Source organism: Mus caroli, unplaced genomic scaffold, assembly GCF_978045245.1.
Source record: "Mus caroli unplaced genomic scaffold, Mus_caroli_1 scaffold_6, whole genome shotgun sequence".
NCBI classification, from domain to species: Eukaryota; Metazoa; Chordata; class Mammalia; order Rodentia; family Muridae; genus Mus; species Mus caroli.
The window spans coordinates 37,494,994-37,509,216 of record NW_028227261.1 but is presented as its reverse complement, the minus strand read 5'-3'; the positions used below and the strand labels follow the sequence as shown (position 1 = coordinate 37,509,216).

General features: G+C 47.8%; 1 protein-coding gene across 1 annotated transcript in view; it reads left to right on the top strand.

Moving 5' to 3' along the window:
• Slc2a1 (solute carrier family 2 member 1) overlaps positions 1-2,191 on the top strand; it is a 28,965-nt gene extending 26,774 nt beyond the window's left edge. Inside the window, exons 9-10 of the mRNA XM_021159357.2 lie at positions 553-756; positions 1,110-2,191. Of these exons, the coding sequence (XP_021015016.1) occupies positions 553-756; positions 1,110-1,310 (405 nt within the window). The 3' untranslated portion in view covers positions 1,311-2,191. The remainder of the gene's footprint in view (positions 1-552; positions 757-1,109) is intronic.
• The last annotated feature ends 12,032 nt before the right edge of the window (positions 2,192-14,223 follow it).

Below are 14,223 nucleotides of genomic sequence, written 5' to 3'. Positions count from 1 at the left end.
GCTGGATAAGGAATGAGGCTAAGCATTGACCTCAGGTCAGGTCCCCAGCCTATCACTGCACACATTCCTCTCCTGGGTCCAACCCAAGCAAGGAAAAGCACCCTGGAGTCCAAGAGCACTAGAAGATGAGCATAGACTAGATCCTTGTGAGACTGAGACCCTGTGTAGGGCACCTGGGTGTGTCTGTTGCTTTTTAATTGCTGTAATAAGACACCATGACTAAGGCAATTTATAAAAGAAAACATTTTACTTTGGGGGCTCATGGTTCCAGAGTCCACAGCCATAATGTTGGAGAGCATGGCAGGCCACAGGTAGGCAGGCGTGATCCTGGGGTAGTTACTGAGAATGACACACCTCCAACAAGGCCACACCCCTTAGCCGTCCCATTCAAACGTGAGCTCATGGAGGGCCATTCGCCTTCAGACCATCACATTGCACTGCACAGCAAATCCAGGGTGACCCCAGGCCTACCTCTCAGCCCAGTTTGGAGACTCCTCCTCTTTCTGAATCTGTCACATCCCACCTAACCTCTCACTCTATCTCCCTCAACAGGAACGGCTGCCTTGGATGTCCTATCTGAGCATCGTGGCCATCTTTGGCTTTGTGGCCTTCTTTGAAGTAGGCCCTGGTCCTATTCCATGGTTCATTGTGGCCGAGCTGTTCAGCCAGGGGCCCCGTCCTGCTGCTATTGCTGTGGCCGGCTTCTCCAACTGGACCTCAAACTTCATTGTGGGCATGTGCTTCCAGTATGTGGAGGTGAGAGCCGCATTGTCTGTCCTCCATCGTTCAACTACACGTAGGAAGCCATCATGCTTTGTGATGGCCTGGCCCAAGAGTCATGTGACAAACAAGCGCAGAAGCCCAGCTCACCTGGCAGAACACTGCCAGTCCAGGCTCTCCCCTTGGTTCTCATGCTGTTTCTGGAACCTGTCACAGGACAGGTGCGAGCAGCCTCTCTTAGTTCTTCTAGCACCTCTGGGTGGCTGGTCGCAAATCCCTTCTTCAGATCAAAGGTTCAGAGGTAGTAATGTTGGAGAGAATGCAGGACCCTTTCAGCGGGGATGCAGGGTGACGGGATGCAGGTGACGTGACGTGTGTCTGTTTTGCAGCAACTGTGTGGCCCCTACGTCTTCATCATCTTCACGGTGCTGCTTGTGCTCTTCTTCATCTTCACCTACTTCAAAGTCCCTGAGACCAAAGGCCGGACCTTCGATGAGATCGCTTCCGGCTTCCGGCAGGGGGGTGCCAGCCAAAGTGACAAGACACCCGAGGAGCTCTTCCACCCTCTGGGGGCGGACTCCCAAGTGTGAGGAGCCCCACACCCAGCCCGGCCTGCTCCCCGCAGCCCAAGGATCTCTCTGGAGCACAGGCAGCTAGATGAGACCTCTTCCGAACCGACAGATCTCGGGCAAGCCGGGCCTGGGCGCCTTTCCTCAGCCAGCAGTGAAGTCCAGGAGGATATTCAGGACTTTGATGGCTCCAGAATTTTTAATGAAAGCAAGACTGCTGCTCAGATCTATTCAGATAAGCAGCAGGTTTTATAATTTTTTTATTACTTATTTTGTTATTTTTTTTTATCAGCCACTCTCCTATCTCCACACTGTAGTCTTCACCTTGATTGGCTCAGTGCCTGAGGGTGGGGACCACGCCCTGTCCAGACACTTGCCTTCTTTGCCAAGCTAATCTGTAGGGCTGGAACTATGGCCAAGGGCACACTAATACCGAACTCTGAGCTAGGAGGCTTTACCGCTGGAGGCGGTAGCTGCCACCCACTTCTGCAGGCCTGGACCTCGGCACCATAGGGGTCCGGACTCCATTTTAGGATTCGCCCATTCCTGTCTCTTCCTACCCAACCACTCAATTAATCTTTCCTTGCCTGAGACCAGTTGGAAGCACTGGAGTGCAGGGAGGAGAGGGAAGGGCCAGGCTGGGCTGCCAGGTTCTAGTCTCCTGTGCACTGAGGGCCAGACAAACACCATGAGAAGGACCTCGGAGGCTGAGAACTTAACTGCTGAAGACACGGACACTCCTGCCCTGCTGTGTATAGATGGAAGATATTTATATATTTTTTGGTTGTCAATATTAAATACAGACACTAAGTTATAGTCTATCTGGACAAACCCACTTGTAAATACACCAACAAACTCCTGTAACTTTACCTAAGCAGATATAAATGGCTGGTTTTTAGAAACTTGGTTTCAAAATGCTTGTGGATTGGGGCCAGGCAGGTTGGGTTGGATGTGAAAAGGGCAGAATAGCATGGCTGTGACCGTGCAGTGGCTGGGGATCTGTTGCTCAAAAACCTGTTTGACCTCTGACCCGGAGGAAAACTCCAGTCAGCATTTTCATAGGCTACTTTCAGACTGATAGCTAACCGTGCCAGCCCCGATGGCCCTGATGCGCAAGCTTCAACCTTATCTTGAAAGTGAAGATAGGAATCCTATCTTTATCTGACAGGCTTCAAGGCGTTTAACAAGCATATTTCAACTCCTTGGCCATACCCTCTTCCCCAAACAAAAGGAGCTCTTTGTGCTGCCACAGTACGTTGTTGCCACGCTGTGTATCCAAGGCAGCTTTCCTATTTACAGAAACCACAGAGGCCACCTGAGAGTGTTCACTGTGTCTGGGCAGCACTAAACAGGCAGGTCCTTCCCAGAGAACCTCCCTCATCGAATTCAGAGGCACTTGAAGGGATATGTCCCATTTGTCTGGATTCAGTTATTCTGTCCAAGGCTAGGCACTCCAGAAATGGCTATAGTAGAGCGCCACGGGTCCCCTCTCCTGTCCCCTGTCCCCCCACCCGAAAAAAAAAATCCCTTTACAAAACTTAAAGGGAATTTCCCCTGCATACAGCTATTCAATCTCAGCATGTCAAAGGGCTTAGAGAAAGGAAACTACAGAGAATGTTTAAGGAATTAACTCCAGCCGGGCTCGTTAACACATAGGGTAAGGACAATTGGGGAGCAAGTTAGTAGGTGCGTGGCAAGGCGAGCGGCCTAAGGCCCCCAGGTTCGGGAGAAACGGGCATCACTCAGTTCAGGTCCGGGGCTGAAAAAGCCAGACTATAGCCCTCTTGCCTGGAACCTTCCCTGTCCTTAAACACGGCCACGCGCAGGCGCAACTGGGCCGAGATGGCCACATCCTCCTGGCCATACTGCAGGGACGCACTCAGCCCTGTGCTGTGCGGGGGCGGGGTTAGTGACGTCGTCACCAATTAGAGCAGGGAGGCGGGCTCTGAGCTAGGGAGGCGCACACCTGTCGAGCATCAGGTGAAGCCTTCAGCCTTCAGTTTCTGATTGGAAGCCAACGGGGGGGGGGGGGGGGATGCTCCCTCCTCTCCCCCTCCACCACCCCACCACCCCCGCCAGCTCCTAGACAAGTTGGCACTTTATCTGCAACCCTGCCTCAGTCTCCCTGGGAATTATCTGGACTCCGCGGCAGCCTGTATTTTCCTCATTATAATGCTGTGCATCCACTGCAGGAGTCTAGGTCCTTTCTCCAGAGCAAGGAGGGGCAAGACTAAACCATTCTTAGACCTCTGTTTCCATCGGAGCCTCTGGTCAGGACTTCTAACGACAGCACAAAAACCCACTCTCAGCTTCCTAAGCCCTATTTCCCCAATGCAGTTTTAGGCAGGAGAGCTGATTCAAAAAGTGCATTCATTAATAGAAAAAGAATGTCTATTGTCTTTTGTCAAAACTGCATATTCATGGCCCCTCCCCCCACTCCACTGTCTCTCCAATTCACTGTCCAGCTGCAGTAGTACTGACCCCTTTCCCCAAATCATGCGACAGCTTCCTCCTCTCCCTTTCAATCTCCTCGTGGTAGTGATCCTTCTAAATTTTAGTCGTGTCTTTCTGCTTCTAAACCTGCCGGGTACCCCTTTTCCCTCGAGGTAATGCCCGTCTTTCTTTTTACTGCATATATTACACGTAATGGGTTTCCTTGCAGCGTTTTATGCGTGCGTGCGTGGAATGTATTCTGATCATATTCGCCTTCCTTACACTGTTATCCTCCCTTTTCTCCTGCTGAGCCCCTGCCTCTACCAACCATCCCCACTCCGATTTCTCTTTATAATTTTAAGATTTTCATTATATTAGAGGTGGAGGCAATGAGAGAGTATTCATGCCTCCCATGTGTGTGGAGGCCAGGGGACAACTTGTGGAAGGTGGTTTTCCACTGTAGGTTCCAGGCATCAAACTCAGGTGGTTGGGGGCTGGAGAGTTAAGAGCACCAACTGCTCTTCCGAAGGTCCTGAGTTCAAATCCCAGCAACCACATGGTGGCTCACAATCATCCGTAATGAGATCAGCCGCCCTCTTCTTGTGTTTGAAGACAGCTACAGTGTGCTCACATATAATAAATAGATAAATCTTAAAACAAAAAAATCCTCAGGTGGTCAGGCTTTAGTGGCAAGCGCTTCTTCCTGCTGAGCCCTCTCGATGACCTTCCCTCCTCCTCTTGAGCTTCACCGGAGTTGCCTGCAGGACCATGCTGACAGCTTTTTGCCAGTGACTACACCTGGAAGAAACTATCAATCCATCCTTCAGCAACTGTTAACGTCAACGAATTCTTTCCTATAGAACGGGCCTTGGCCCTTGGTCTTGTGAAGGTTCTGTGCCCCAGTATAGGAGAATGCCAGGCAGGGCCAGGAAGCAGGAATGGGTGGGTTGGGGAGCAGGGGGAAGGGGGAGGGGATAGGAGATTTTTGGAGCGGAAACTAGGAAAGGGGATAACATTTGAAATGTAAATAAAGAAAATATCTAATTAAAAAAAAAAACGGGCCTCAGTTTCAATCAGGAAGTAGCTGGTTTCGTCATCAGATTTGATTCTGACTTGCCATTGAGCACTTCTGAATTTTCATCTTTCTTAACCTGAAAATTCACTTTTTTTTTTTTAACATGTCCCTCTCACCACGGTTCCCCATTCCCCCAGTCCATAGCCTCCAGAGACCAAGCCACCTTGTCCTTGGCTCCCACACCCCCTTTCCCTCTGGGTCTTTAGGATTCCCTTCACACAAATTGCTCTTCCCCCTGTTCCTGACAGCCATCTGGGCCATTCTGGTGCGGAAACCAGGCCTGGCCTATCCTCTGCACACTGCTGCCTACTAGTGGCTGGTAGATGAATTTAAGTCATGGCTGATTTTCACCTCTGCCTCTTAGAGAATAAATGGCTTTGGAGGGGTCAGGTCCATTTGGTCACCTGTTCTGTTCACTCAAAATCATTTCACTAAAGCAACGTCTGCCGTATTACCACATGACTTCATGCTCCACACTGTCTCCTGATACAGTCCAAAACTTTTACTTGAATTGTTCTTTTTTTTTTTAAAGATTTATTTATGTATTTATTTTATGTGAGTACACTGTTGCTCTCTTCAGACACACCAGAAGAGGGCATTGGATCCCATTACAGATGGTTGTGAGCCACCATGTGGTTGCTGGGAATTGAACTCAGGACCTCTGAAAGTGCTCTTAGGAGCCATCTCTCTAGAGCTCTCAGAGCCATTTCTCTAGCCCTCCCTCCCCCAACCCTCCCGAATTATAGTTCTTAAAAATCACACCAGATGCTCGATGCCCTATCCTCCAGCCAGACTGGTCATTCAGTATTCCCTAGAAACACCTCCCTGAGCTGTCTTTTTTTTTTTTAAAGATTTATTTATTTATTATATGTAAGTACACTGTAGCTGCCTTCAGACACTCCAGAAGAGGGAGCCAGACCTCATTACGGATGGTTGTGAGCCACCATGTGGTTGCTGGGAATTGAAATCAGGACCTTCGGAAGAGCAGTCAGTGCTCTTAACTGCTGAGCCATCTCTCCAGCCCTCCCTGAGCTGTCTTAATCTAACACTTTAATGCTTTGCTAAAGTGTTTTTGCCTCCTGCTCTGCCTTTGCTCTGTGTCACCTGCACTTTTCTTGGGGAGACATGAATAAACATCTATGAACCCCAGACAGGGAACCAATGAAAGAACAAAGGTGCCACCCAAATGTAGCTTAGAGGACCAATGGCCCTACTTTTAGGGACACAGGTGACCCCTACACAGCTACCCGACTGAGAATTCTCCCCAAAGCATGGGTTGGTTGAGTTGCCCACGGCTTCACAGATGGAGTTCCCATTTCAATTAATGTTTCACCTTCTATAAACTCTAGCATCTTCCCAAGACAATGTGTAGCTAGGACAAAGTTGCCTACGGCATAGGGGGAGGTTAGAGAAAGGGCAGCTAGAACCTCAAAAGGGGCAGGGGCGGGGGAGGTCTAAAAACTTGCCCCACCTGGTTCCTCCATGAGGGAAGGTGAAAGGTCCTGAGCCCAGGGCTGCTTGTGAGTCATTCCAGCTGCTCTGGATGACTCTGTGATGGCTAAGCCAGGTGCCACGGTGCGTGCCCGTAAGCCTGGGTGATAATGGCTGTTCTCCTCAGAGGACAGCATTCCACATGTGCAATGTGATGTGGTCACAGGACTCCAAATTAACTGTCACTTTCTCTGTGAGGTGTCTGTTCACTCCTTCAACTGTTAAGTAATCAGGCACACTCCGCAGGCGCTCTCCTGTTCTGTGCACTGCCTCAGAAACGAGTCAGAAGCAGCGGACTTTAGACTGTCGCTACTGGGCTGAGTCATCCCGGGAAAGTCTCTTTACGCTTCCGATACCCAGTGTCCTCATCTGTTGCCCTATTAAACTGGAATAAATATGCCGGTGGGGGTGGCAGTGTGTGCCTTTAATCCTAGCACCCTGGAGGCAGAGTCAAGTAGATCTCTGAGTTTGAGGCCAGCCTGGTCTACAGAGTGACAGCCAGGACTATACAGATCTTGTCTCAAAAAACAAACAAACAAAAACCAGCGGTGGTGGTGGTGGGGTGGCGGGGGGGTGGGGGGGCAGTGGTATAAGTGTAAAGCAGGAGTCGGCTGAGGTCTTAGCATCTTCTCCTTTTCACTTTTCAGAAAGCAATACTTCCATCAAAGATTTTTAAAATGAGAGTTTCATGCATGCATATGTGTGTTGATCAAATTGACCGCCACTCTCTCCCTATCTCCCCATCCTTCCACAACCTCTTCTTCATGTGTGCTTGCTCAGTCACTCTTTTTTTTATGGTTTTTGATTGTTTTGTTTTTGATTTTGTTTTGTTTTGTTTTGTTTTGAGACAGGGTCTCACTATGTGGCCTTGAACATACGGAATTCACTATATAGAACAGGCTGGCTCCTCCTCACCCCTTCTCCTTTGGTATTTAAACTAGCTGGGCATGGTGGCCTCTAAGTCTAACACTCAGGAGGCAGAGGCAAGTGGATCATTGTGAGTTCAAAGCCAGCTGGTCTACATAACGAGTTCCAGAACAGCCAGAGCTACACACTGAGACCCTGTCTCAGACAAACAAATAAATAAAGAAGCTATTTTAAAATCTTACTTTATGTAGATGAGCGTCTTGCCTGCGTCTATAGTCTATGCAGCACGTGTGGCTCGGTGCCTGTGGAAGCCAGAAGAGGGCGCTGAATACCCTAGATCTGGGGTTACAGACACTTGTGAACTATCACGTGAGAGCTCAGACTGGAAATGTGGAAGAGCAGCCAGAGTCTGAACTAAGGAGTCATCTCTATAGCATCCCTCTTCTCTTTTTAAACCTACTCCATGAAGTGCTGCCTGTGTGTGCATGGATGTGGGGCCATGTACTAGAGCATGACTAGCTTTTTCAGGGTCTGCCACGCTCCCTGAAGGAAATCAACCCCAAGAGCCATCAGTTGGCATCCTGCACTGGATCGGCTGCTCTGCGGATAGGAAGGGTGGTGCTTCGTGAGCCCCACGCCGCCCTTGCTGGGATTTTGGATCTGGCACATGTCTTGTGCGTGCATATGAGCTCATCTGTGCAACAACATTACATTCAGCAAACAATGTCTGACTGGAGATGTCTACAATTCCTGGCCTTTACAATTTGTCCACGTTCTCTTTGTCAACGATTCCCTGAGTCTTAGGAAAAGGAGTGTGATAGAGATTTCTCATTTAGAACTGAGTACTCCACAGCCTCTTAATCTATGAGTGTTGGCCAGATGTATGTGGGCCTGTTAATCCCCATCTCCTACAAAAAAGAGGCTTTTCTGATAAGGGTTGAGAGATGCACTAGTCTGTGAATGCAAAGGTTAAAGACACAGGGAGCAGTTTGTTAGTTCGCCTACTTGGCAAAATAACAGCAACAGGTTGTCGCCCAGGGCCTATGACTTAGCCAGTCCTGGGCTTTGTCTCAGTTAATAGTGACAAGTATCAAGCATGAGTTCTGTCTTGTAGAGAGGGCTTTAAAACAAATCAGAAATTTGTTGGTTATTCCCATAATATCCAAGCCACTATTACCATGCATATTGCCACTTGTGACTGTAGTGCACAGGGTTCCCAACTGGGTAAAATGATTGCATACTCAGTTTTTGTAAACTTACATTTCCAGGAAACTCCTCCTCCTCTTTTTTCTTTTTGAGACTCATATATAATCCAAGCTGATCTCAAACTCATTATGTAGCTAAGGATAACCTTGAACTTGTGATCCTCCTGTCTTTACCTCCCAAGAGTATGGATCACAGACCTGCACCACCACATTGCTTTACAAACAGTGTGCTGGGAGTTGCGCGCGCGCGCACACACACACACACACACACACATTTGTGTGCAGGTTGAGCACTCTGCCAGCTGAGCTGCATGCTACATCCTCATCTTAGTTTTTTATGGCTCTAATGTTCGCTTCTTGAAAACACCTCTCTAGGGTACCAGATACAAGCAGTTTCCTGTCTTGGACCTCAGAATTCTAGTTTCACGTCATTGATTCACCAAGTGTCTCCCAGATGCCTGGATACAGCAGCAAGAACAGAAAATTGATATTCATGGACTGGAATCACTGTGACTTGCCTGCATCTCACCTGAGTGCTGGGATTAATTCCTGATAACCAACTTCTCTCTCTCTCTCTCTTTTTCTCTCTCTTTTTAATTGGGTATTTATTTCATTTACATTTCCAATGCTATCCAAAAGTCCCCCACACGCTCCCCCCACCCACTCCCCCACCCACCCACACCCTCTTCTTGGCCCTGTCGTTCCCCTGTACTGAGGCATATAAAGTTTGCACGACCAATGGGCCTCTCTTTCCACTGATGGCTGACTAGGCCATTTTCTGATTCATATGCAGCTAGAGACATGAGCTCCAGGGGGTACTGGTTAGTTCATATTGTTGTTCCACCTATAGGGCTGCAGACCCCTTTAGTTCCTTGGGTGCTTTCTCTAGCTCCTCCATTGGGGGCCCTGTGATCCATCCAATAGCTGACTGTGAGCATCCATTTCTGTGTTTGCTAGGCCCCGGCATAGTCTCACAAGAGACAGCTCTATCTGGGTCCTTTCAGCAAAATCTTGCTAGTGTATGCAATGGTGTCAGCATTTGGAAGCTGATTATGGGATGGATCCCTGGATATGGCAGTCTCTAGATGGTCCATCCTTTTGTCACAGCTCCAAACTTTGTCTCTGTAACTCCTTCCATGGATGTTTTGTTCCCAATTCTAAGAAGGGGCCCAACTTCTCTCTCTCTCTCTCTTTTTTTTTTTAAAGATTTATTTATTGATTATATGTAAGTACACTGTAGCTGTCTTCGGACACTCCAGAAGAGGGAGTCAGATCTCTTTATGGATGGTTGTGAGTCACCATGTGGTTGTTGAGATTTGAACTCCGGACCTTCGAAAGAGCAGTCAGGTGCTCTTACCCACTGAGCCATCTCACCAACCCCCCAACTTCTCTCTTAATTCTGCTATGAATACATTCTTATTGGACAGGTTAGCTGAGTACCAAACACCACCTTTCACGTCTCCATTTTCCTCTATAGAGACCGTGGAACCTTCAAGAAGCAGAAAGCTGGTGGAGGAGGCATGGGTCATAGGGAATCTGCCCTCATGGGAAGGGGCACCCAGGCTGCTTCTTTCTCTTCTGGGCTCTGGATTGTGATGTAAGTGCATTTTACTCTGTCTTTTGCTATTGCATCTAGCACCAGATCAGAGGCCCAAAGCAACGGGGCCTCTTGATCTTGGATTATAATAACTTAGGATTCATTCTGTCTGTTTCTGTCTTCAAGAAGAGATTACAGAGGTTTGGTATAACGTATCCTTAAAAGTTTGGGAGAATTCACTACTAAGCTCATTTCTTCCTGTTGCTGATTGGGAGTCTGTTAGTTACTGATTCTGGACAGCCCACATCATCGGCTTCCTTTTGTTTGACAAAGTTGTAATTTATGTCTTTCATGAAGTTGGTCCATTTCACTTAAGCTGCTGTGGTAGGTTGGATGAGCATGGCCCCCATTGCTACATCTGCTAGAATGCTTGGTCCCCAGTTGCAGGGACTGTTTGGGAAGGATCAAGGAGGTGTGGCCTTCTCGGAGGAGGTGTGTTACTGGATGTAGGCTTTGAGGTTTCAAAAGATTGGGATCATTCCCACTTAGCTCTCTCTGCCTCCTGTGTGAGGTTAAAGATGAAAGTTCCCAGCTGGGGCGCTAGCTGCCTGCCTGTGATCTGCCGTTGTAAACTCCAACCCTCTGGACTTGAAGTCCAATTAAACTTGTTTTGTCAATTAGTTAATTTATATTTTTTATGTGGATTGGAGGAGTTGCAGACTTGTGAGCTGCCACTTGGGTGCTGGGAATTGAACCTGGGTCGTCTGGATGAGCAGTCAGTACTCAGAGCCATCTCTCCAGCCCCCCAAACTCTTTTGTTACCTTGGTTGTGGTGTGTTCTCACAGCAACAGAAGAGAAATTGTATACTGAATAGTGTGTTACCCTAGTCCCTCAGTTACCCACTTAACCCATGATGTCTGCACTGGCAGTGCCTCTTCCATTCCAAGTATTAATAATGTGTGTTCTCTTGCCCTCTCTCCACAACCAATTAAGTCAATTGATGAAAAGAGCTGACTTGGGCATTTGCAGTCATAACTTCAGTCTCCGCTCACGGTTCTGTATTGCTAGGAGGGCTCCATCTAACTACTAACTGCACAGAAGGACTGAGCAGGTCAGTGAGCTATTTGTGGATTCTCTGTTGGAAATGCCTGATGTCTTAGACCCTTCAGAAGGTTTTTCCTGTAATGGGTATCAGTGCTCGGGGGGCTATCAAACTGGTCCTTTCTCTCTCAGGCTCATTTATTTTGTATCTCTAAGCAGGTCAGCATACACCTCCTCCAGAGACCTGAAGGTGAGTGAAGGGCTCTGGCAGGCCCAAGCGTGGGAAACATGGCAATCTTTCCTTCCTTTCCCTCTCCCTTGCTAGAAACAGATTACATCCCTAAAGCTAGCCCCCAAGGTCTAAGTCCCTTATTTGACCACTGACTCATTCCTGAGACAAGGCCCAACAATTAAAATTTATCGTTTGGCTAATCTATCCAATCGGGATTTACCAATTCACCCCGGCACAGACTCCCCCTTTTTCTCCTTAAAAAGTCACTCCTGGGGTCAGAGGTGAGAAGGGAGGAAACACTTGTTATTGCTGCCTCCACTGCTGCTGCTGCTGCTTGATGTCTGCCTCTACAATCTCCCCCTCTGGGTGATAAATCTCCTTTGTGCGAAGAACTTGGTGTCTGGGTGTCCTGTACTAACTCTGAGGGGACCACAACCTCCCTTACAATGGGGCTGGTGATGGGGAGTCAAATTCTTTGTATGGACACCTCCTTTTATATTTCTTTAAAAACTAAGTGAACTTCCCTGTACATTTCTTTTTCTAAAGAATCTTTATTTAAAAAGGAGGAGGAGGAGGAGGAGAAGGAGGAGGAGGAGGAAGAGGAGGAGGAGGAAGAGGAGGAGGAGGAGAAGCAACAGCAGCAACAACAGCCACTAAGTCTGCAGTGTGCGTCCCCTGCCCAACCTGTTTCTATAGCAGACACAATGAATAAGGACAAGAGGGAACAGAGTCCCATGGGATCCGTAATTAGTGTGGTATTTAGAACTCTTCCTTAATCAGTGTGGTACTTAGAACATCAGTAAATCAAAACAATATTGCTTTTAATATAGTACAGATATTAATGTCACCATCAAAGACTTGAAAGTGCAAGGGTGGTGATTCCCACTACATCTGCCTATGGTGCTCCTGTCTGGACTGTGTAGACCACAAACAAATCATGGAGGCTTATGGTAGATTGTGACACACTTAACCAAATGGTACCTCCAAAGGGATCTATTGTGACTGATATGGTCTCATTGTTTGAAAAATTAGCCCACCTCCTTGTACTCAGTACTCAGAAGCCTTTACTATGGAAAATGCCCTTTTCCCCGTGCCCATATGAAGTCCCACCACACAGCTTTCATTTAGTCAGAAAGGCTAGCAACACGTTTTCACTGTCCAGTCTCTTGAGTCCTACAGGGATCTTACCTTTCTCTTACACTGGTCCATAACACTGGTGAAAATATGTTGCTTATTATTAATTAACAATCAAGAATCATCAGCTACTTTAGACTTACGTAAGACACCAGCATAAGGCTCAGAAGTGACAATCAACACCTTTCCACCGCAGGGGAACTTGTGGAGGTGAGGCTGCGGTGCACACTAAGCTAGCCCATCCTAAGGCGAAGGATGAGCTGCTGGACCTGGGCTCTCCTCCAACAGGGAAAGAGGAACAACATCTAGTCACTTTCTTTGGCTGTTGGAGAATACATATTTCTCCTCTGAGTCCCTGCAGCTCATTTAACAATGACTCACCCCAAAGTTGCCAGTTTTCAGTGGGACCCAGAACAAGAGAAAGTCTAAGGCCTTTATGCATGTTGTTGTCCTGCCGTCTGGGCCACTTAAGCCAACGGTGCTCAATGTGTCAGCGGCAAGCGCGGGCTTGGAGTCCTTGGTAGGGACCAATAATTAGTTGCCGTGTGGCCTTTAGGATTTTAGAGTGTGGTCCTGTCATCATCCACAGATAACTGCCCTCCTTTTGAGGGACAGCTCTCAAGCTGTGATTTCACCTTGGTTGAAACTGAAAGCTTGACCATCAACCACAAAGTTACTCTGTGACCCAAGCTGCTTATCATTGTGTAGGTGTTATGGTTATCTGACCTATAAAGTCATAAAGTTAAGTCTGCTAGTTAACTGACACTCTGCTATCAGATGGGAATGATATATGTGTGACTTGCCGAGTCAGGTCCTGCAAGCATACATAAGTTCCATGAAATGGCCCAATGGCCAAAGTCCCTCCCCCTGTCCCCACTACACCATGTGGCCCTACTGCACCTGCCCTCCCTACCCTGCACTCCGGGCCTTGTGAAGACTTTCCTACAATTACTTCACAGAGGAAGAGAAGACATAATGTCATTTAGGTTTAAGGTTGATGAGATAGGCAGGCACAGCCTGAGAGCGGGCAACTGCAGTCCAATCTGGGATATTATCAAGGGAAACCTTTCCAGGGAGCAGCACTTAGGGGCCCCACCCCCAGTTGTGTACTTTGTTTGAGGGGAGAATTAGCCAGAAGTGCAGTAATATAAGCATGAGGGTTCACCATTCACAGCCAACAGTATGCCTGAGTGGTCAGGAGCTTGTAAGGAACATGAGTAGATATTAGGTGAAAAGGAAATTCGAGTTAGGTGGGATGGCTCATACCTTTAATCCTGACACTGAAGAGGCAGAACCAGGAGGACCTCTGTGAGTTCAAGGCCAGCCGGGACTACATAATGAGATTCATGCCAGCCAGGGCTACATAGTGAGACATTTTTTTCAAACCAATCAAATCAATCAATAAAAAAATAAAATAAAAACAAATTTTAAAAAAGAAATTGGGGATCCATATGATCAATTTCTCTGAAAAGTCAAGAGATGTGAACACATTTGTGTCTTACATGAATGCTAACCAGTAACCTAGACAAAGAAGAATGTCAATAACAGTGGCCCGTTCAACAGACGTGGCCTGGCAGCTCTTTCTCTAGCTACCTCTGGCATCATTCAAGGGGCTCATGAACAAAGCAACATTCTTCAGCAGTAAAGGTTATGCTTAGACCCGGGAACATGGACTTCTATTCACCAAAGCTGACCTAGCCATAGTCCCCCAATCCAGCAGCCACAGCACCAACTAACACTGAGCCCCCAATGTGACACCATTTCCGGCGTAAGAAGCTAATTCTTGGACGGCATTTCCCAGGATGACCAGCCGATGCCCCAAGACAGGGTGACCACACTGGCCCACTTCCACCACGCAAAGAGCAACAACTGTGTTTTCTAGAACCAGCGTTGACTCTGGATATGGATCAACCGTCCC